General features: G+C 51.2%; 8 protein-coding genes across 9 annotated transcripts; 6 read left to right on the forward strand and 2 right to left on the reverse strand.

Moving 5' to 3' along the window:
• Positions 1-1,510: 1,510 nt before the first annotated feature.
• On the reverse strand, positions 1,511-3,275 carry K460DRAFT_410256 (release factor H-coupled R; the record flags this gene model as incomplete). Its single annotated transcript, XM_040937350.1, has 2 exons — positions 1,511-2,892; positions 2,978-3,275. The coding sequence occupies 2 exons, from the start codon at positions 3,273-3,275 to the stop codon at positions 1,511-1,513; spliced, it is 1,680 nt and encodes a 559-aa protein (XP_040783420.1).
• Positions 3,276-3,889: 614 nt separating this feature from the next.
• K460DRAFT_347225 (uncharacterized protein) lies at positions 3,890-5,390 on the forward strand. Its single transcript, XM_040931339.1, has 2 exons — positions 3,890-3,983; positions 4,035-5,390. Exon 2 carries the CDS (start codon positions 4,153-4,155, stop codon positions 4,951-4,953), a length of 801 nt encoding a protein of 266 aa, XP_040783421.1. The 5' UTR covers positions 3,890-3,983; positions 4,035-4,152; the 3' UTR covers positions 4,954-5,390.
• A 273-nt stretch (positions 5,391-5,663) lies between these two features.
• K460DRAFT_321429 (glycoside hydrolase family 105 protein) lies at positions 5,664-7,416 on the forward strand. Its single transcript, XM_040930477.1, has 3 exons — positions 5,664-6,770; positions 6,826-7,074; positions 7,131-7,416. Exons 1-3 carry the CDS (start codon positions 5,952-5,954, stop codon positions 7,224-7,226), a joined length of 1,164 nt encoding a protein of 387 aa, XP_040783422.1. The 5' UTR covers positions 5,664-5,951; the 3' UTR covers positions 7,227-7,416.
• A 168-nt stretch (positions 7,417-7,584) lies between these two features.
• K460DRAFT_347229 (uncharacterized protein) lies at positions 7,585-8,883 on the forward strand. The gene is made up of 2 exons (XM_040931340.1): positions 7,585-7,969; positions 8,019-8,883. Exon 2 carries the CDS (start codon positions 8,047-8,049, stop codon positions 8,581-8,583), a length of 537 nt encoding a protein of 178 aa, XP_040783423.1. The 5' UTR covers positions 7,585-7,969; positions 8,019-8,046; the 3' UTR covers positions 8,584-8,883.
• A 2,442-nt stretch (positions 8,884-11,325) lies between these two features.
• Positions 11,326-13,475, reverse strand: K460DRAFT_410260 (uncharacterized protein; the record flags this gene model as incomplete). Its single annotated transcript, XM_040937351.1, has 8 exons — positions 11,326-11,561; positions 11,622-11,853; positions 11,902-12,382; positions 12,435-12,544; positions 12,596-13,044; positions 13,093-13,189; positions 13,245-13,328; positions 13,383-13,475. 8 exons carry the CDS (start codon positions 13,473-13,475, stop codon positions 11,326-11,328), a joined length of 1,782 nt encoding a protein of 593 aa, XP_040783424.1.
• A 493-nt stretch (positions 13,476-13,968) lies between these two features.
• K460DRAFT_193642 (uncharacterized protein) lies at positions 13,969-14,738 on the forward strand. Its single transcript, XM_040927137.1, has one exon. It carries the CDS (start codon positions 14,058-14,060, stop codon positions 14,508-14,510), a length of 453 nt encoding a protein of 150 aa, XP_040783425.1. The 5' UTR covers positions 13,969-14,057; the 3' UTR covers positions 14,511-14,738.
• On the forward strand, positions 14,670-17,178 carry K460DRAFT_398766 (uncharacterized protein). 2 transcript variants are annotated; one of them, XM_040936213.1, is made up of 5 exons: positions 14,670-15,408; positions 15,462-15,645; positions 15,692-16,061; positions 16,113-16,236; positions 16,297-17,178. In XM_040936213.1, exons 1-5 carry the CDS (start codon positions 14,967-14,969, stop codon positions 16,956-16,958), a joined length of 1,782 nt encoding a protein of 593 aa, XP_040783426.1. In that variant the 5' UTR covers positions 14,670-14,966; the 3' UTR covers positions 16,959-17,178. The 2 variants fall into 2 exon arrangements, with proteins under 2 accessions (XP_040783426.1, XP_040783427.1); XM_040936214.1 differs by lacking the exons at positions 15,692-16,061; positions 16,113-16,236; positions 16,297-17,178 and having other exon boundaries at positions 14,732-15,631.
• Positions 17,179-17,326: 148 nt separating this feature from the next.
• K460DRAFT_321437 (uncharacterized protein) lies at positions 17,327-18,965 on the forward strand. Its single transcript, XM_040930478.1, has 3 exons — positions 17,327-18,003; positions 18,071-18,332; positions 18,389-18,965. Exons 1-3 carry the CDS (start codon positions 17,667-17,669, stop codon positions 18,537-18,539), a joined length of 750 nt encoding a protein of 249 aa, XP_040783428.1. The 5' UTR covers positions 17,327-17,666; the 3' UTR covers positions 18,540-18,965.
• Positions 18,966-19,395: the final 430 nt, after the last annotated feature.

Raw genomic sequence — 19,395 nt, forward strand, 5'->3', positions numbered from 1 at the left:
TGCGCGGATAGAAATAGTAAAAGCAAGTGCCAAGCTGAACTTATACAAAGGAGGGAATTGGATTGAAGCTCAGAGCAGCAGGCGCGGGTCACTCGGGTCCTGTGCTCGTTCCACACAACAAACGGAAGGGTAGACACTTGACCTGAACGCAGCAAAAGGAAACAAACGGAATCTCACACTCGACTCACCGATTAAAGTTTGATTAGGAATTGCGGGAAGGAAGAAGGAATAATCTCGCCAGCAGCAGGGACAATGAGGGATAGATATTAGAAAAAGGGATTCCTCGTTAGCCGCCCCCAACAATGCGGCAGCCGCCAACACTATATATCACAGAGGCGCAGTTGCAGCGGGCACGGGAGGCTGGGCGTCAGGTAACACCAATGCCATGACCCATCACCTCCACATTCACCACGACACACATGCCGGCTGCTGGCCCAGCCGTGTGCAGACTCTTCTGCTGGCTGTACTAGGCGACTTTTTTTCATTCCGAGGGCTGATCACTCTATTCATCCTGGGTGTGCGATTGGCCGCCCGGGAGCATGACTTGGACATGTTTATTGCGATGTACTATGCAAACCCATGCTCTGTTTGTGTTCCTGCGCTACTAATAAGGCGGAGCCCGTTTTGAAACGCCCAGGAGTTGGCGGGCTAGCTTTGCCAATCACTGCGGGGGGTGGCCTCGTTCCTGGTGGGCCAGGGCTGAGTCTGCGCTGTCAGACTGTAGACGCGAGGCGTAGACGGTTGGTCTCTGCGAAAGACATGGCAAGGCTGACGAGGCTGGCGGCGATGCAGTATCCACGAGCAGAGAAGCTGGCTGTGTCTTCTGCGATGAGAATGCAAGGCGGCGGCGTAAGAGAAGGTTGGAGGCGAGCCTGGCCGTTGTTGGTGCGACTTTGAGCTGTCGGCAAAGTGCCAAAGGTGCCAACATGCTAAGCTTCGGCTACTGCAGGTTAGCACCCGCTAGCATCCAGATCAGATCCAAATTTACCCCAGGCGGCTGGCTCGGTTTGGCTGTCTAAGCTTGCCAACACCACCTAGGGCCGAATATAGCATTCCGCCCAACCTGTCATGTTGTTAGTGTCGCTCGAACCGTCACCGTTTCATACGATCGACACGACTGTTCCAAATGCGCGTTCCGAAGTCGGCTGTCGCGGCTGTCCAGAAGCCGAGAAGAGAATCATATTTTGGCAGCTGAGAAAAGGAAATCTGTGATAAACTGTGTTTTGAAATGAAAGGACGGATAAGATTTTAGCATCGTGGAGCTGAAAAAGGATGACGGTGAGAAGAGACAGGGGTTTGTGTACGTCAATGACACAGGCCAATATACTAGTCCAGGAATGTAGGCGAAGTGGTCCACGGTGCCGCGTAAGGCTCCCGGTTTGGCAGTGTAAATACAATCTACCGCAATAAGTGTGAAGCCTGCTGATGCTTGGGATTACGCTGTGTTGCAACAAGCGAGCCTTCTGGATAATGTCTAGCATATGGATGCTATTCTTAACACTACACCCTCTTAGCGTGCCTCGTTCCTCACTTTGTAGCTCACTCGCGCTCTACACCACCCAACAATGCTGGCGACACCAGCATCCACCAAGTCTTGGCCAACAGCTTCGACATCCTTGTACGCATCCGGGGCTTCTTCGAAGACAAGATCTTTTTCGTCGCAGATGACCCAAGTACCCTCGACATCCGCTGCTCGTGGCTCCAGAATATTTTGGCCCTTGTACTTTTGAGACAATGAGGACAGGGCCTTTGCGCGAGACATGGCTCGTCCAGCGCCGTGGGCAAGCGAGAGTGCGTTGAGGAGACCCCAGGACGTGGATGCCGAGAAGGTTGGTTTGAGAATCAATGTCGGAGTGCCACGGGAGCCTGGAAGAGGTAGGAGATGCAGTGGTAGTTGGGTATTGGGATTGTAGGTTGGCGCGGCGCCCTTTCGGTGGATATAGACATACTCCTGCTGAAGCGTGTCATCGTTGAATGTCAACTTGGTTGTTGCGTCTGCTAACGTGGATAATGAGTCTTCCTCTTCCTTGGTAGATGACGGCGACGCAGGCGGCCAATCGACACGCTCGACGTTATTGTGCCAGATATCGACCACTTTGCGCTTACCCAGTGTCTTCTTGGTCTGCTCAACCGTCGCAACATCAACATCGTCAGTGTCTTCGGCCGTGGAGCTACCTAGCTGCCAATTCTCGTTGCCAGGCTCCAGACAGGCTAGAAAGCGCAGCGCAATAAGGTCCCGATTTGCTTGAGCCCACTGACAGGCTTTGTCGTGCTCCTTCATGTACTCGGTCGCCTCGGGGCTACCTTCTTCAAAACTGGTATGCGAATCGGTCGTGTACTTCCTCAGGATGCTGCCGCCATAACCTCGAGATCCGGAATGAACTAGGAGTATCACGTCGTCTTGACGCAGCCCTAGTTCGTTGTCCTCGACGAGAGACGACTTTTCCACCACCTGGATCTCCGCGAAGTGGTTACCCGCACCAATCGTCCCGAGTGCGCTGTCCCATTGTTCGCCTGCCGAGCAGCTACCGTCGTGATTTCTCAACCAGACTTCTCGTTGCGCCTGCGTTCGCCATGCTCCCTCTAAGCCGCGCAGTTTCTCGGCCACTTTCCTACCTTTGTCGCCGTCGACCTGGCTTCGTGGTAAAGTAGTCTTATACCAGGCCATTCCACAGCCAATGTCTGACCCGATCAAAGGCGGATGGATCCATTTCCGTGACGCGAAGACGGCTCCAATCGGAAATTTGGTTCCTGGATGCAAATCCGGCTGGCCTACGGCGTACACGATGCCTGGAAGCGTGTGGGCGGTAGTGGTGAGCTGAGTAACAGAGAGCGACTCGACGGGTGCCTTGGATGCCAGAACCTCGACGGGACAATCGGGGTTTGCGTCTACTGTTATGAGTGTTAGCCAAGCATGTCGACATGAAAGGCAGGGGTCATTGAGCGCAAATGTGCTCAAACCCCGCAAGACTCTTACCATGTGAGCTTGAACCCTTCTTTGCACCCACATATTCTTCTCCAGCAGAGATCAACAGTATCACGTCATCTTTGATGTTGTTCTTCCAGTCTTCTTCGGTAAGCAGCTCTTGTCCTGTTGGTGAAACATAGATTCTCGTGGGCTTCTTCAAGCGAAGTTTGGACTGGGCGGCCTTGAACACAAACTCTCGGATCGAACTCGCAGCGGCTGGGTCAGTGGTAGCAGATGCAGGAATGAGTAGCGGAGCCTTTTGAGACTGCTTTGCGTTTGAAGCGATTGTGACGCGTGTGGCCGGCATTTTGGCGCTAACCAGATCGGCTCGGTAGAGAAGCAAAAGGATTATTGATTCTGAAATGAGCGGTCTCGGGTTGATGTTGCAGTTACAGTTGAGTCCGAGTAGTTTGCGAGTGTGCGATGGAGTCTTTTTATGCCCTTGGAGCTATCTTTGTTTGTAAGGTAGCAAGTTGGCTAGTGTAGCTGCTCACTTCGACTCATCGACGCTGTGAAAGCGTCACCAAAGAGTCTTCACAACGGCTAGTTAGTCAGTGTTTGGGCTTTCACTTGTAGCAATCTGTAGACGTTTGAAGCTATCTGAGCAGTCAACAGAGTCACTAGTCCCGTAGGAAGACATTCAGCACGTCAAGTTTCTTAGAATACGGTGTTCCGGTCGGTAGCTGGCGGGAACGCAAGAAACGTCTAACAGAGGAGGTAAGGAAAGATATGGATCTCGACTACAACAGTATCAAGATTCTCATCAGGGTTTTGATGCACATGCTTGACGGCGGAGAGGGTGTTCATGCAGGTGGAGCGTACGGGACTGGGAAACGTTTGAGCCAATCGGGTGCTACGTCATCCATGTCCGTACGCGTTGCCCTTGCCAACGCAACATGGCTCGGCGCAGAGCGGGCTCCCCATCGTCAAATCACACCTGTTGACGTCTTCGACAGACACTATACGCCCATAAAGTTTGGTAGTGACTACTGTTTGCTGCCTTTCGAACCGGACTGTACGTCACCAATTGGCCCTTCACTTGACCGTTCCTGACAATTGTTTACAGTCCCATCCAGCCTTCCAACCACTCGGTTCAGTACTACACGGCAACATTCCACGGCGCGGACCGCATACCTTCTCCGCACCTTCTCGAACCCAATCAAAGACATAAACTCCTTTGGAAAATGAGGTTGCTCCTGGCGCCACTGCTCCTCGCTCCTCTCACCGTGCTGGCCGCGCCCGACATCCTCGCTGAATTCGAGCCGGCTCTCCAACAACTACCGTCTACAAACAACGAGACTGAGCTTCTCACCGAAGATGGCCGCCCCGAGCTCCTCAAGCGTCAGAATAACTGCGCGACAAACTACTTTCCCTGCGCCAACTTGAACGTCCTAGGCGTATGCTGTCCACGATCCGCAGTCTGCTCCGCCGACCAGCGCGGACAAGTCGCATGCTGTCCCATAGGTGCCGCCTGCACTGGCGCACTCGGGGGCAGCGGTGTCCAAACCACTACAGCAATCCCAACCGCTTCCTCAACCGTCCCCTTCGTAGTCGCATCAACAACACAGAATCCCTTCGTACAGCAAACAGGCGGTGCGAATGCAAGAAGCACGGTACAAAACGCCTTCTTTCCGTTCCCCTACATACCAACGACTTACACGAATGCAGCTGCCTGCTCGTCCGCTTATACAAGCTGCCAGGGCGATGCTGCAAGCTGTACGGCTGCTCTAGCAAGTGGCGCCGCAGGCGTCACCATCAGCGCGCCGAACGGGGGCGCAACCATTACGGCGATACCGAGCTTGGGGCTACAAAGCGCGCAGAGCATTTGTGCGAGTTTGAGCAGCCAAGGCTGCTTCCAGTTGACAGTCGAGGCTTGCGCGAGATTTGATGGCGCGGGTGGAGGAAATGCTGCAGCGAGAGGGCGTTGCGGCGGGTACATAATGGGAGCAGGTGTTGCCGTGGGCATTGCCGGGCAGCTACTATGATGACGAAGCAAAGATGGGATGCTGTGGGTTCGCTTCATTGTGGATAATACGGGTGGTTCGATATCGGGATATACTTCCAGAACGTCAACATATGCTTCGGCTTTGTTGTGTTCAACGCGAGTTGATGCATTTTCAGGAGTTATTTGGTCTCTGAAGGAAGGGGTCTTAGGTGACAGCTATGATGATGGAGATGATTATGTTTATACTTGAATTAAACCTGTTCGCGTGTACATCCAGCTGCATCTTAGTTTTCAGGAACATCTCGGGGGAGAATAGACCCAGTAGATGGTGTGAGTTGGATTGATCTCCCAAAGAGGTAGGGTCCGCTAGTACATGTTTCACTCCATGGGCCTTCTTGATAGCATAGCTTGAAACTCTTCAGGGGCGTTTACGATCTGATTAAGCATGTTCAAGAGTATCTGAGTGTATACTGGCTCACATTTTAGACTAAGAATAAACATGATCATATTCTAAAGGTCTCCTGGCTCTTATTTTGGCGCTAGGACGAGTTTCACTTTATGGACCCTTCCGGCACTACTTCCGCGTCTATCATGAACTGTTTGCCACACTCAGTGAATTACTCACGATTATGCAAGTCTATTCACTTTTAGACGAACCTTTATCATCTTCCCTAAATTGCATATAGCCAAACTCATGTTCTAGCCCTCAGCCCGCCAATCACCAATTTCTCCGTCCAGAGTTGCCAAGAACACCTGCCAAGAGCCTCACCATTCTCATCTCCGGCGGCGGAAATTTCCACGGAGCGATGCGTGGGGACCGACTCTGACATTCTAACGCTTGTGGGGGCCGAGGACATGGATTGATAGTGCAATAACCGCAGTAACCCCGATTTGGTATGATTGACGAACTGTTAGGCAAAAAATGGTGCGGCGGCTCGTAAGAGAAGTATATACAATGTATTTAAGCAGTTATCCAGCACTCTCTGTCACTCTTGCATCTGCTACTGAAGGCTTGTCTACAGAACCTCTTCTTCCATCATGCATTTCCCAGCCCTAACCCTGGCACTTCTTACGTGCGCAGGCACATCAGTCGCAGCGGCGAACACAACAAAGCCATACTCGACATGGATGGCCTCATCCTTCCTCTCCAAAGGCCAGAAAATCAACAACCACTATGTAGCCTCGGTCATACACGAGGGCATCCAGAAAGCCGCAACGGCTCAAAAAGACTCTAAACTCCTCGCCTACGCCTCAGACGCCGTGTCTTCCCTTGTCACACCAAATGGTACCTTGATAGGCTGGAGGCCGACATTCTATACTCTCGACGATATCCGGATCGGCAACAACATCCTCTACTTCTGGAACTCAGAAGGTCGCAAGGAAAAGAAGTACGAAATCGCCGCCAAGGGACTACGAGAGCAGTTGAACCGATGGCCCAGGACTCCCAAGGGAGGCTTCTTCCACCGCGATCCGATTTACAAGAACCAGATGTGGCTTGATGGCATCTACATGGCTGATACTTTCTACGCCACGTACGTATCGTACTTTGAGCCCACGAACACGACGGCCTGGAACGATATTGCGCTGCAATTCGACCTCATTGAGGAACACTGCCGCAACAAGACGTCCAACTTGCTGCAACACGGATACAGTGAGGATAAGAAAGCCGTCTGGGCCAACCCAGTAACTGGCGCCTCGCCACACGTCTGGGACCGCGCTGTCGGCTGGTATTTCGTCGCCTTGGTCGAAGTCCTCGAGGTTTACCCTTCGAACCTACCTGGTCACGCCCGTCTTCTTGAGTACTTGACTACTCTCGCGGACGGAGTGAAGAAGGCGCAAGATGCCAGCGGTGGATGGGTAAGTTGTTCCATGTCTGAAAAGCTTGGGATACAAACTAACTTAGTCTCTCTAGTGGCTGGTTATGGACGAGCCGTACCCAGGCATGAAGGGTAACTACATCGAATCGAGTGCCACAGCCATGTTCACGTATGCGTACTTGAAGGGTATCAGACTCGGTCTGTTGGACCAGTCTTACACCGCGACTGCTTCAAAGGCGTGGGATCTGATGATCGATGACTTTGTTCAGCACGAGAAGAACGGCACACTCAGCTGGACCGGAACTGTCGAGGTTGGTAGTCTAGCTGGAAACGCGTCATACGATGTAAGTTAGGACAGGTCTGCTTAAGTTTGAAGATAAATGCTAACAGTTGCGCGTAGTACTACGTTGGCGTCAAGAAGGCTATCAATGATGGAAAAGGCGCCGGTCCGTTCATGTATGCTGCTACGGAGGTGGAACTAGCTCAAGCGTTGTAATCGAGTTAAACTTGTCGACAGCATTTGTTAGAGTTTAATTTTTATTTCAGTCCCATTTGTTGGGTGGAGCCGGGAGTGCCTCAGGTTTTGGTCCTATAATTGGGAGCATCTTAGAGACGTACTGTAGACTCTAGGCGATGCTATCAAGGAACTGAAAGCCATTGTAAATACTACGAGGGTCGCCCGGCTCATAAAAGCTGTCAATCTTGATGAACGAGTCGTGCCTTTCAATTACCTACTCTGAAACGCAACCCCACATCGATCGCGCTTTGCCTTTTCAGAAAATGCACTAATCAACCTTATCTCACCTTAACCATCGTCAAACACATCTTAGCAAAGCTTCTCCCTCTCTGTGCCATTGCCTCTTCTCCTGAGGATCGTTAGGTATGATTCTAGGCCTGCACGTCGAAGCGAGCCCTTTGTCATCGCAGCCCCAAAAATAGTACGGGAACGGTCCGCGGCTCCCCTGGACAACAATGTGGAGCCACGCAATTGCACCGTCACAGGTCTCAACCACAGCTGAGGCTGACTGACGATGATGGCGTTCGCTGCAATTATGAGGTCGCGCGCACTAATGCAGGAGTAAAACTCTATACGACATGTTATATCCTGATCTTCTGCGGTCCTGAACTTGTTCTTCAACTAACCTCACTTTCTGAATTGACCTCCTCACGCAGAACAGAAAACAGACATCACGTTCACGACCAGACTTCAAGAAACCACTCGCTAGCATCGCATTGAAGGCAAGTGTCTCAACCTTCCCACTTTTAGCTTTATTCTAATTCCCACCAGACACAATACACCAAGCACAGCTACCAAGATGTCCTCAGCCGTATCCTCCGCGTTGGCCACCCCCAGCAGCTCATCCTGCGCGACCGCCGACTTCACCAAGTTCCCCACGGGCAACGACGCCGCCTGCGCCGTTGGCAGTATCAGCGGCATACCATCGAATACCTCGACCATCCTCTCTTCGTGCTGCAAATCCGCGCCCGTCGAACAATTCAATGGCGAATGTGGATACTACTGTCTGTCCATCGAGCAGTCCGTTGCCGATTTGCAGAAGTGCTTCGTGGAAGGAGGCGTGAGCCCGAGCACGGTGTTTTGTACTGGGAATAATACTGCGACGGCGACGGGGAAGCCGAGTAGTAGTGCGAGTAGGAGTGGGAGTGGGAGTCCGACGACTGGTGCATCGAGGGCAAGTGGGGGTGGAAGCAGTGGAAGCACTACGACCCCATCTGGTCCTGCGAAAAGCACCGGGGCTGCACCGGCGGGTTTTGCACCGCAGAGTGTGAGCAAGGCGGGCTTGGGGGTGATGTGTATGATTGTTGTTTCTGCTTTAGCGGGTGCTGTGTTGTAGAAGGGCGATAATAGAGAGAGTGAGACAGAGTGAAGCTGGCAAAAGGGGTACGATTAAGGTGCCAACAGTCGTATACTATGTTATTTGTTTTCTCGAGCCGTTTGACTCCTTATACTAGGTAGTTTGGAATTTATCTCAACTTGGGGCCTCTCATCATTTCGTGGCTCTCAAAGTTGGCCCTTTTCCAGGCATGGACACCAAAGGAAGAGAATGGAGACTAAGTCGAGGCACTGGTATAATTCTATATTCTTCTCGCCTTCAACTTTCTTTCAGAGAGAAAATGAATGGTGCGACAGCATCCGCTCTACTCGCAACAGTCCTGTCTGTATCTTGTGGAAATGCAGTAGCCAGTAGCCACGAAGTGATGATCATCAAATTAAGGTCAAACCCCCACAATGTAGTATCATCTCGGACTTGTTAGGCTTCATTCAATGACGTGGCAGAAGCTCTCGCCGCTTTCCGAAATGTGATGTTCGTACAGCCAGCTTGTCGCACAGCGTTACTTGGTGTTGAGTACGACATGCAAGATGCCGCTTTTTGCATGATTAGGCCCGATCTGCAAGCCCGAGATGAGCAGTCACATTGTAAAAGGATAATTGGGTGCAGTGAGGGCATAGTTCCAAGTCCAAGTCACTGGAATAACGGAAGTAACGTTGAAATGCTGTCCGGAAAATTGCGAGAAAGGTGGTACCCAACTTCCGCACATACGTTGTCAGGTAGTTCGTCCGAAGAGTTGGGGCCTTGACGCGGGCTTGCGTGGTGGCTTGCTTGCTGCATCGACGGTTGTGAATGGAATGTTTCTCTGCCCCTGATTCTCGAGTCGTTGCTGTCGTGGAACAGCCCGCAACATACGCCCTTCAGTGTAAGAAAGAAAGTACGGTGCCTGGCGCATTCGAGTCCCTGCATTCACCCAATAGACATGGAGAAAGTGGCGACTTGACGCGATCATAAGGGATAGGTCACCCGAGACATTCAACGTGGTTGCTCCGACCATCCCTTCTTCCGGCGTCATCTGCCTCCTCTTCACGATCATAGGCCCAGAGCGCTGCTTCACTCATCGGTTGTTCAACCTTCGTACTCCTGGTGCGAAACGATGTGTCTCTCCCTAGCAGACATGGGTGGCGATACTGTGCGACAGGCGAGAAGCTTTACGGATAACGGCGCAACTCTATGCAGGGTAGGTTGATATCTGGGATAAAGGGATAATGGTGCAACAGGCGCAGGAGAAAACAAGAAGGTTTGGAAAGGGGTTGCTTGACGGTGAGGGCGTCTGAGATGGGGAGGGGACACGAGAAGTTGATTGGAAGGGATGATTTGGTCTATTGCCGTGGACTGTAAAAGCAAAAGTTTGGTTGTCCTCAATGCAGGAGCTGTAGACCATACTATCTGAAGCATCGCCATTGCATCGTGGGTGTTATCTTTTCTTGCGTCAGCGCTTGCGAGACTGTGGACGGACTAGGGGTTGAGATCGGAGGTGCGGTTGGGAGCATGTCCCGTTATTGTTTCCTGCTTTCTCTTCAGATGCGTTTTGGTCTATCTTTTTCCTTTTCTTCGGGCATTTTCAGCCACCGACGAGATAAGCTGGGGTTGGTTTTCGCCTGATCTTTCTAAGCTTGACGGACCTTGACCTTCCGAACCTTATACGAGAACCAAACGCTTCCCTGTAGCGGCTTCGTTGTCACACCCCTCATGCACAAGCTTGCCATAGGCTCCCGATCGAATTGCCGAACGACGCAGGCTACCGCGCTCGTGCAGAAAAGGGAGCCAAGCTCACGAGTACCTTTCTGAGCAGCAAGCAGCTATACGACTGGTAGCGTGTATCAGGTTGATAACAGAACGATCTACTGATCCAAGTTTCATATTGCAAGAATTGAGAATGCAAGATGCGGGCTCGGTGGGGTCAAGCTACCGAGTCAAAACGGTAGCCTGGTAAACAAGGTTATTTCCTTGATTTTAGGTTTGGTGGCTAGTTGGCGGGGAGACTTGGAATGGCTGGCGTTAGAGCTGCTGCAAGCATTCTTACTCGCGCTGTACGCAACCCCGGATACTTGCGGAAGGTATGATAAGGTGGCCCATGATGGGGCACATTATGGGCCAGGGCTTGAAAGTCAAAAGACTAACTAGGAAAGATAGATCCCACCATCACAGCACCGGCAGTTTCAAGGGATGTAGAGGTCGACAGTACGATTGGTTCGAGTTTCGACATGTTCGGCAATGTTCTGGTTCAGAGAGTTTCGAACTCTGCAATGCAAGGCATAATGAAAGGTAGCAGGAAGAACGATCGCAAGGGGCATTCAGCAGCACGCAAGGGGAAACTCAACATCCTAGTTTCGTTCCTAACTTGCAAAAGTGTGGGTGAGGGGTTTCCTCGCTGTCGGCTATTAGACTTGCTTTAGCTGCCAGTAACGGGGCACCGGGGGATTTCGTTAGCGTGACGCAGGTTCCTGGTTCTCAGGACAGAGACAGCTTGAGGGGGGAAACAGCTAAGTTGCAAGTGGTATAGAGAGCGATAGCTGGAGCAAAGATCATCTCGACGTTGAAACTAAGGTTCACGCGCAGATAGGAAGACTCTAGTTGACGTAAACTTATATATGCGAGACAATGACGAAAATATAGTCACAAGGCCTCAAACGGGCAAAGCCACCAAAACTTTCTAAAGCCACCAGCGATGCTTTTAATGCCAGTGCGATATCCAAAAGCCCTCCATGAAAACCATCCAAAAACACCTGCCGCGTAACCGCCTCACATCTTTCTCAGCACCTTTTCCTGACTTGGGTCAGTTGGAAGCGGATGCACAACGACTGTGTTGAGCTCGCGATTCGACCCTTTTGAGTTGAGTCGGTTGTGGTATTTCCAACTGGACTCACCGCTCCGGACGGATGTATTATCGTTCTTGTTTTTGCTGCTGCCATGACTCAAGCGGTCTGCTAGTGCTTGACCTGCCGTGATGAACCATGGCAGTTTCCCGTGTGGTTTAACTATTAATAGCGTTAGTTGTGGGCGCTATAAAATACCCATGCTAGATCAATCAAACTTACTATTCCAAAACTCGCGGGAATCTTCATCGTCGGGTACGATGCGACCGCCAGACACAAGCTTGGTAATATACACCAAGCCATTGAGCGCGGTGTAGACCATCAGGCCGGCGATGAGGCCATATGCTGCACTGTAGCCGAAGGGAATAAACATCACGGTGACGAATGCAGGAACAGCATCGCCGATGTAGCGCCAGTTGATTGAGACGATTTGGCGCATCATTAGACAACCGACCTAGGGCTACGTTAGCGAGCATCGGCACGAACAAAGAGTGAGGCTGACCAGGATTAGAGTGCATCCCGTTGCCCATGGTGGTATAGAGGCGAAGATTGGAGCGAAGAACATGGAGATGATGAAGCAGATACCGCACGTCATAGCCGTCAAGCCAGTTTTTCCACCTTCCGCAATACCAGCTCCAGACTCAATAAATGCTGTAACGGGAGAGGTACCGAGGAGTGCGCCAATAGAGATGCAGAACGCGTCTGTACAATAAGCCAGTGTTGATCGAGGAAAATCTCCTGTCTCTGGGTCTACCACGCCTGAGAATCGAGCCATGCTGTACAAGGTAGCTGTACAATCGATGATATCGACATAGAGAAAAGTGAAGAGGGCGAGAGCAAAGTGCCCAGGGGCCGCGTTGATCTTCCAGTCAAGAACGTTGAGTGTATGATTTATGGGATGGAAGTCAACGACTTTCTTGAAGAAGTTCCAGCGATCATTACCACGCTCGTTGTCTGGGAAAAACGTTACAGGTGTCCCTCGACTACGATCAGGTTAGCTTATTGATTTCTTTTCGGAGAGGTTTTTGAGCATACGGCCATGAGATAATTGAGACGAGAAGGATGCCCGCGATCATAGCGCTCTTGACTTTGTATGTCATCAGGTAGGCTGTGATGATACCACCACACATGATACCGAGCCACATCTATCATGTTCAGTTAAAGTCCAAAGAACATTCAGCTTCCTATCAACTTACGGTGGGTGAAGTCATTTTGTGACTCAAGCAACGCCCGGTCAACTCATCCTTGTACTGTTCTGGACAACCACCAATCTCAAGCGGAGTTGATGTCGCACCGCTGATCACTCCAATACCTGTAGAGCTACTTAGACCTACCTCGGCGAGGAATAGTCCAATACCGCAAGCCGCGGCAATTTTGAGTGAGACAGGAATAACCTTAACAAGCCACTGACGCATGCCGATCAAAGACAGGAATATGAAAATGAAGCCCTCGAAAAACACAGCGGTGAGAGCGAGGTTGTATGAAATGAGGCCACTTCCGTGGTATCCTACGATCTGATAGGCGAAGTAGGCGTTTAAACCCATACCAGGGGCAAGACACACGGGCATATTGGTGAGGAAGCCGAAGAGGAACGAAGAAAAGCCTGCAACGGCTGCTGTTGCGGTAATGAGGTTTCGGTTGAGGTCTAATGTCAAATCAGCTTATGCCACTTGACTAGGCATACATGACATACCTTGCACGCAAACAGCGTACTCGACATTGACTTTACATAGTGGGTCGTTCACGTCGTTACATATGCAATTACCACCAGTGTCGGAAAGGATCCTGGCCTTTGATTATTAGCAACGAGTCCGTAATGAGACCAACCTGACTACTTGCATTAACTGCAATGATATAGGCCATGGTGAAGAAGGTAGTCAGCCCTGCACGAAGCTCTGTTGTGAACTTTGTGTTCTTAATCTCCTTCTCCTACAATATGCATTAGAGAGATGATTGGAATGTTGCGGCAATTTTGGAGCTCACATGTCCAGAACCTTCCAGGCGGAAGACCCGTCCAAAGGTTGACTGGCATATGTAGACATTGAAAGACTCGACCGAGTTGCGGATGGCCTCCATGTTGATGACCAAGTGATGGGGGACTCTTGAAGTGAGTTTAGATATTGTCGCAAAGTTTCAAGACACGGGAGAAGTGTAGACCAAATCTGGCTTTATGGTGGTATATAGCTGTCCCAAGGCGACAAGTTGCAGCAAACCGATGAGAACGCCCGACGACGACAAAGCAACCGGCTCAATGCAGGAAAAGGAAGCCGATGATGCGAGATGTCACATGCCAAGTCATGGAGGAGGGGACTGCAAATGTAGTGCAAGAAGAAAATCCGAGACTCGATCAACCTCTGACCGGTAAAAGGTTGAGATGCAGGCGGAGTGAGGAGGGGATCGGCAGGTACAGCAAGCAGGCAAGGGTCGAAAACCCCTCGGGACCCAAAGTTTGCCCTAGCAGAGCTGTCAACCAGATATGATAGCATAGTGCCAGTAACGCCAAATCCAGTGTGCCACAAACTATCTCCACGACGGCAAAGCGTTGTCGCGCAGTGGAGGTACTGCATTCGTACTCGACGTTGCGGTCTAGCCCTGCGCCAAGGTGGCGTGTGGAAGCGAGTTAGGGGTATTCTCCGTCCTTCCTAGTCCTTCCTGGGTATGCTCGTCAGGAACAGCCGATGCAGTCCCGCCTGCAGCATGACTGGTTCAATCATCCATCTACGCAACGGCACCCGCATGCAAAGTTGTGCGTCTCAGTCAACCACACAAGCCATCCATGCAGCCTTCAATGTGAGTCGTTTCGTCAGTATTGCCGGTTGTTTGATCATGAGCGGTATAGTGTGTTCGCTAGCTTGCTGGTTGATACTGCTGCAAAGGATAAACTTAGATAGCCACACAGATCATCCGATACGATTCGTTGTGCCCGCTGGGCAGGTCTGGCGGTCTCAGCCCGCCTGGCTGCTGGCTGGCATCTACATTGTCGCCAGTGTTAGCCAGCCACAAGACCCCCTGGCGTATTCTTGGGCAGGGGTGTCACGGGTAAAGGGAAGCAACTTGTGCCTGTTGTACCACCTGGGCCTTTCTTTTTCGATCAAAGTATTGTCAATTTGAGATGTCCCGCACGCTTCACCCACGTGTAAGCTCATAGTTCTCCAGCGGTGTGGGTGCCGTTTCCAATTGCTCACGGCGCGCTGCATGGCCCTGGCGCGTAGGATGATGGCCCTTGACTCTCTGCATCAGAGCACGACAGCTAGTGCAGTAGTGTAATCTCGTACCTGTATTTGGTTTTGTGAAGCCCCAACAACTCTCTTCCCTAGGCAATAACGCCACGGCCAGGTGTGCGACAGTCCTCGTTGCCCAGGTACTGCGGTAAAAGGTACCGTCCCGCAACCCGCTTCACGGCTACGACACGATCGCCCAAATCCCTAGTCAGTGTCTGACTCTCTTCCTGCACCCTGACGTACCGAGCGTCAAGTTCATGGTACTTCCCCAGTTGTTCGTTCCCCAGGGACCGTTGGATTCTCGCACGGCGGCCAATTCCACAGTGTTTATTAGGAGCGATCGACTATGTTTTCTGCCGACCTGTCCTGGACGGATCCTAACACTGAAAAAATTGGGGAGCGGAGAGAGCGAAAGGCTCGGGAGCGATCCACAGCAGCAGCCTCCGTCAAAACTTCGAAAAGTTCCAGGAGCTCCATCTCCGCCGAACGAGAGCTATGGTGGACTTCGGGGCTGAAAAAGGCGAGGAGTCTCAAGCCCAGCATGTTGCGACCAGCTTCAAGTAGTTCAAGTTCTCAGAAGACGGTCCATGTCATCCCTAGGAAGCTGGACAAGAAACTCGCACCTGGGTTCAAAGACCCAATGTTGCAACCAGGCTGGACGTATTCAAGCACGCTTTCTTCTATGTTGCCATCCGGAGCATCTTTAGATTTACCTGAGTACGAAGTACCAGAGCTGGAAGGCGATACATCATCTCGACGTACGGACTCGACCGGACCTCGCTCCTCGAGTAAGTACCATGTTCTCGCATTGTTATCTAGTATGTCCTAATCGGGCTAGCAGATGACCGACGGTGGGAGGTGAAGACTCCCATGAATGCCGATAGCGTCAATGAGATAAGCCAAAGCCAACGGCAACGAACAAGTCCAGGATCCTTTGTCACCAGTAGGACAAGGGTGAGTTCAGCAGCTACTGAAAATGATGACTGCGCGGCAGCTCCAGATCTTGTTGTGCCGCGGATAAAGAGGTGAGTTTTGACTGTGCTTAATCCTCACCTTGCTCACGGTTTGTAGAAGACCACAGTCGGTGAAAATCGAGGGAGCTCTAAGCTTAGAGGCACTCAAACTGCATGATGCCATCCAGGAATCCAGAACCTCGGAAGAAATAGAGCGTACCTCATTAAACAGCATCGGTTCGGACTCGAAGATCACATGTAGACCGCTGTCGCAATGGGAATGCCTTGCCCCACGAAAAGTACCCACGGAGATGCACCTGTTGCCTAAATCGACTACCACCAAGGTAGCTGTTAGCCATAGCAGCACAACCGAGCTTAATCGCTTCCAACGCTTCATTCGCAGAATGGAAAGCGCTGGTCCGAAGGTTGTTCTCGACCGACTCAAAGAGGAATGGCAAGAGCCCGTTAGTGAAGATGTAAATGAAGAGGTCTGTCCCGATCCAAGCATCTGTCGGCGACCCCCGCTGATTTCGTTCCAGTTGGCTCTCGAGAAGCAACTCTGGCTCTTGACAGGTTTCCAGATGCAGAATCTGGGCAAAAATCGGATCGCCCCGAAACCAGATTGCGACACAGGCCGGCTTCTGGAGTTGTATGGCAACCTCTGTGAGTTCATGCCGTGTTCTTGAGTAACGCTGTTGTGCATCGTCTAACCGTCAGTATCAGCTGAGGTGTACCAACTGTCGGCTATGCATCCGTCAAAAACTGTGCACTTCCTCACCACCAAGCCCCAGCGATTGATTCCACTGCCTGGAAATGTTTCGTTCTTAACCGTGCGAGAGGCCGGTGTGGTACCCTTGCCCTACCCCGAGGGTTACTTTTCTCATATAAGAGCATCGACGTTGCCATCGCTGGTCCCTTCCGCCAAGTTGCCTGACCTGTTCCGTGAATGCTACAAGCTGCTCGCTCCAGGCGGGCTGTTGGAGATCAGGATCATGGACGCAGCACCTGTGCGCAAAACCGCTGGTCCGCTAATGAGGACGTGGATCGAAGACAGGCTGTCCGTCAATCTCGAGAGGCTCTTTCGATGCTCGAAGCCATGTCTGCTTGTCCCCACATGGCTAAATGATGCTGGATTCGATCTGACCCGCGTGGAAGAGGACCAAAATGTGACGTTGCCGTGCGCGTTCGACACATCTTGCAATGACGTCGACAAGGAGCTCTCGACGACCATTGGACGCGCTCTTTGGAAAGATATCTGGGGCAGTTTTGTTGATGATGTTCCGGACGAATCCAGGTGGTGGTGGGATGACAGCGATATTGTGCAAGAGTGTCTCGACCGCCAAACTGTGTTCGAGTGCAGAGCGATCTTCGCGTATAAGAGATAGAGGGCATCCGTCTTCTTTTGGCGATCACTTTGGGGTGTTGTCGTGATAGTGATCACGAAAACCTTGGAAGGATGTTGTGTCGTGAAAAACCGCTGCGTTTATGATTTGATTATGGGATACCCGATCCGCTTTTGATCAAAGTTTTCTTAATTTAGGATGCGATCACAGTCGACCTTGTCTCCTATGTCGCAATGTATATGGTACCGCCATTAATGCCCCTCACCCGCAAATGCTGAGGTAGACGGTTTTCCTCAAGTGATGGTGTTGCGCTAAGCACGTGATAACGCGAGACGCTAACCCGACTGAAACCAGAGGACAAACTCCCCCTACACGAAGCTGAAATGGTGGAGGTCCTCTGCAAACGATAACTCTATTCACCCATATGTCCACATGGTACCGTGGAGCTGAACTCCTTTGAAGGAAATGGCGAGCAGCCGAGGGGTCTCGTTTCCACCACCTCAAGCCATCGCGTCCGTGCAACATCGTATGTTTCAGCTGCATGCACGTTCGCAACGCCTTTTCGGCTATAGAGGTTAGCCATTCCTGTCTCATATCGGCACGTCCGAACGCTCGTGAGCTCCGCCACTCGCCTTTTACCTCGCTTTCTAGCCCTCTACACAACGCCCACCTGCATCGTTGATATCTACAGGGATAGCGCGTCACATACTCTAAACAATCCTGGGCGCGTTCATTACCACTACCGCCAAAATGTTGAGTAAGCTCGGCACCAAAATCGCCCTGCAACGAGCTGGGTTGGGCAACCTATCTCTCCCCAAAGACAATCCTTTTGCCGGTGGCAATACGAAAGGCGCACAACAAGACGGTGCTGCAGGAGGAAACGGAGGCTTCGCTAATCCCTTCGCAAACGTGCAATGGGGCGTGCCCAAGGCTTTCGCATCATGGACAACCCCTCCACCGCCTGAGACTACCGTGAGAGCGGCACCTATGCTTGGAGAGAAGGCGCCGACGAACGCAAAGCTCGCATTCCCCGCTGCCGATGGGCGGCCTTGTTTTGTGCTGTTTTTAAGGTACTGCGGGTGTCCATGTGAGTACTTGTGATAGGCACACAACTGTATGCGAATCGTTAGTAACCATGTGCTAATATTTCCTAGTCACAGAGAAACTCTTCCTCCAGCTTCGAAGCCTCGCGAACCGATATAATAGTATACGCTTTGTCGCCGTGTCTCACTGCACGCAAGCCGCAACAGATGCCTGGCTGAGAACGCTCGGCGGAGCCTGGCATGTCGATGTTATAGTCGATCAGACTCGAGAGCTTTACGCAATATGGGGCTTGGGGATATCCAACTGGGGACACCTACTACACCCCAGGAATGGATATAATCAAATCCTCCTAGGCAAGAAGGAGGGGGTGTGGTAAGATCTCCATGTACCAACTGCATGTTAGACATACGCTAACTTGATACCTTCAGGGGACAGCAGGTTGGAGAAGGGGGATGTAGATGGCAAGTTGGAGGCACGTATGCGGTAGATGCACGAGGAATTGTGAATTGGGGTGGTCCAATGCAGAGTGTGGATGAGGCGACACCGCTCGAATATGGGATCAAAGCTCTGGGATACTGAAAGCCACAGATTGGTGTTACGTTCGGGCACCTCAATATTCGAACACGTCTGCTGAGCAGTATAGGATTCGATCTAAACATGTGAAGTCAGGTAGGGCTAGCTCCAGTCCGTTCTCATGTGGAAAATCGAGGTCTTCACATGCTAGGCTCGCTAATGTCTAGATTTACAACTTAGCCACGAAGGAGTTGTATAAACGAATCGAGACGCACTTGACTAAGTACAGTGGTCAGTGTAAGACGAAGTAAAGAAACTTACTACTGAGCTACTGGTCGCATGTTTGACTTGTAATCATGTTTGATTGACTAGATGAGTCCTCGGTACCCCACCTTCCCCTAAAGCCGGAGTTTAGAAGCGAAGAAACTTTTCCACTAAACCAGCAAAACCAACTCCAGCTGTCTTCTACTGGAGATGGCAATAACGTCGTCCCCGCATGATAGTGCTACAAGTATAAGTTCAACCCTCCCAATGACTATCGATTTGTGGAGTTTGAAAACATATTTAAGCTCAGTCAAGTCTGTCTTCAGCCTACCGAGTAATTGTAGATACTAACCCAAGAAATGTGATTGAAACGCTCCAGTATCTCCAAAGTGAAGATCGAGTTCGTTCGTGTCATGCTTTGGGCTAAGGCGCAGTTGCGAGCCGTACATTCATAGAGAGCTATCCAACATGTTAACGCTGTGTGGCAAGAAGGTGCTTGAGCTAATAGGATTCTACGAAAATGCAAATATTAGAGTCGTTCCCACTTGCCTCACATAGGCATAATTTCCAGTATCTGAACTCCTGGCTGCTTTGTCAAATAGCTGTCTTAGGGCAATAGAGACATACGTGTGTGTAAGAGATCGCAGATAAGGAATTT

This window comes from Cucurbitaria berberidis (assembly GCF_010015615.1).
Source record: "Cucurbitaria berberidis CBS 394.84 unplaced genomic scaffold K460scaffold_6, whole genome shotgun sequence".
Lineage (NCBI taxonomy): Eukaryota > Fungi > Ascomycota > Dothideomycetes > Pleosporales > Cucurbitariaceae > Cucurbitaria > Cucurbitaria berberidis.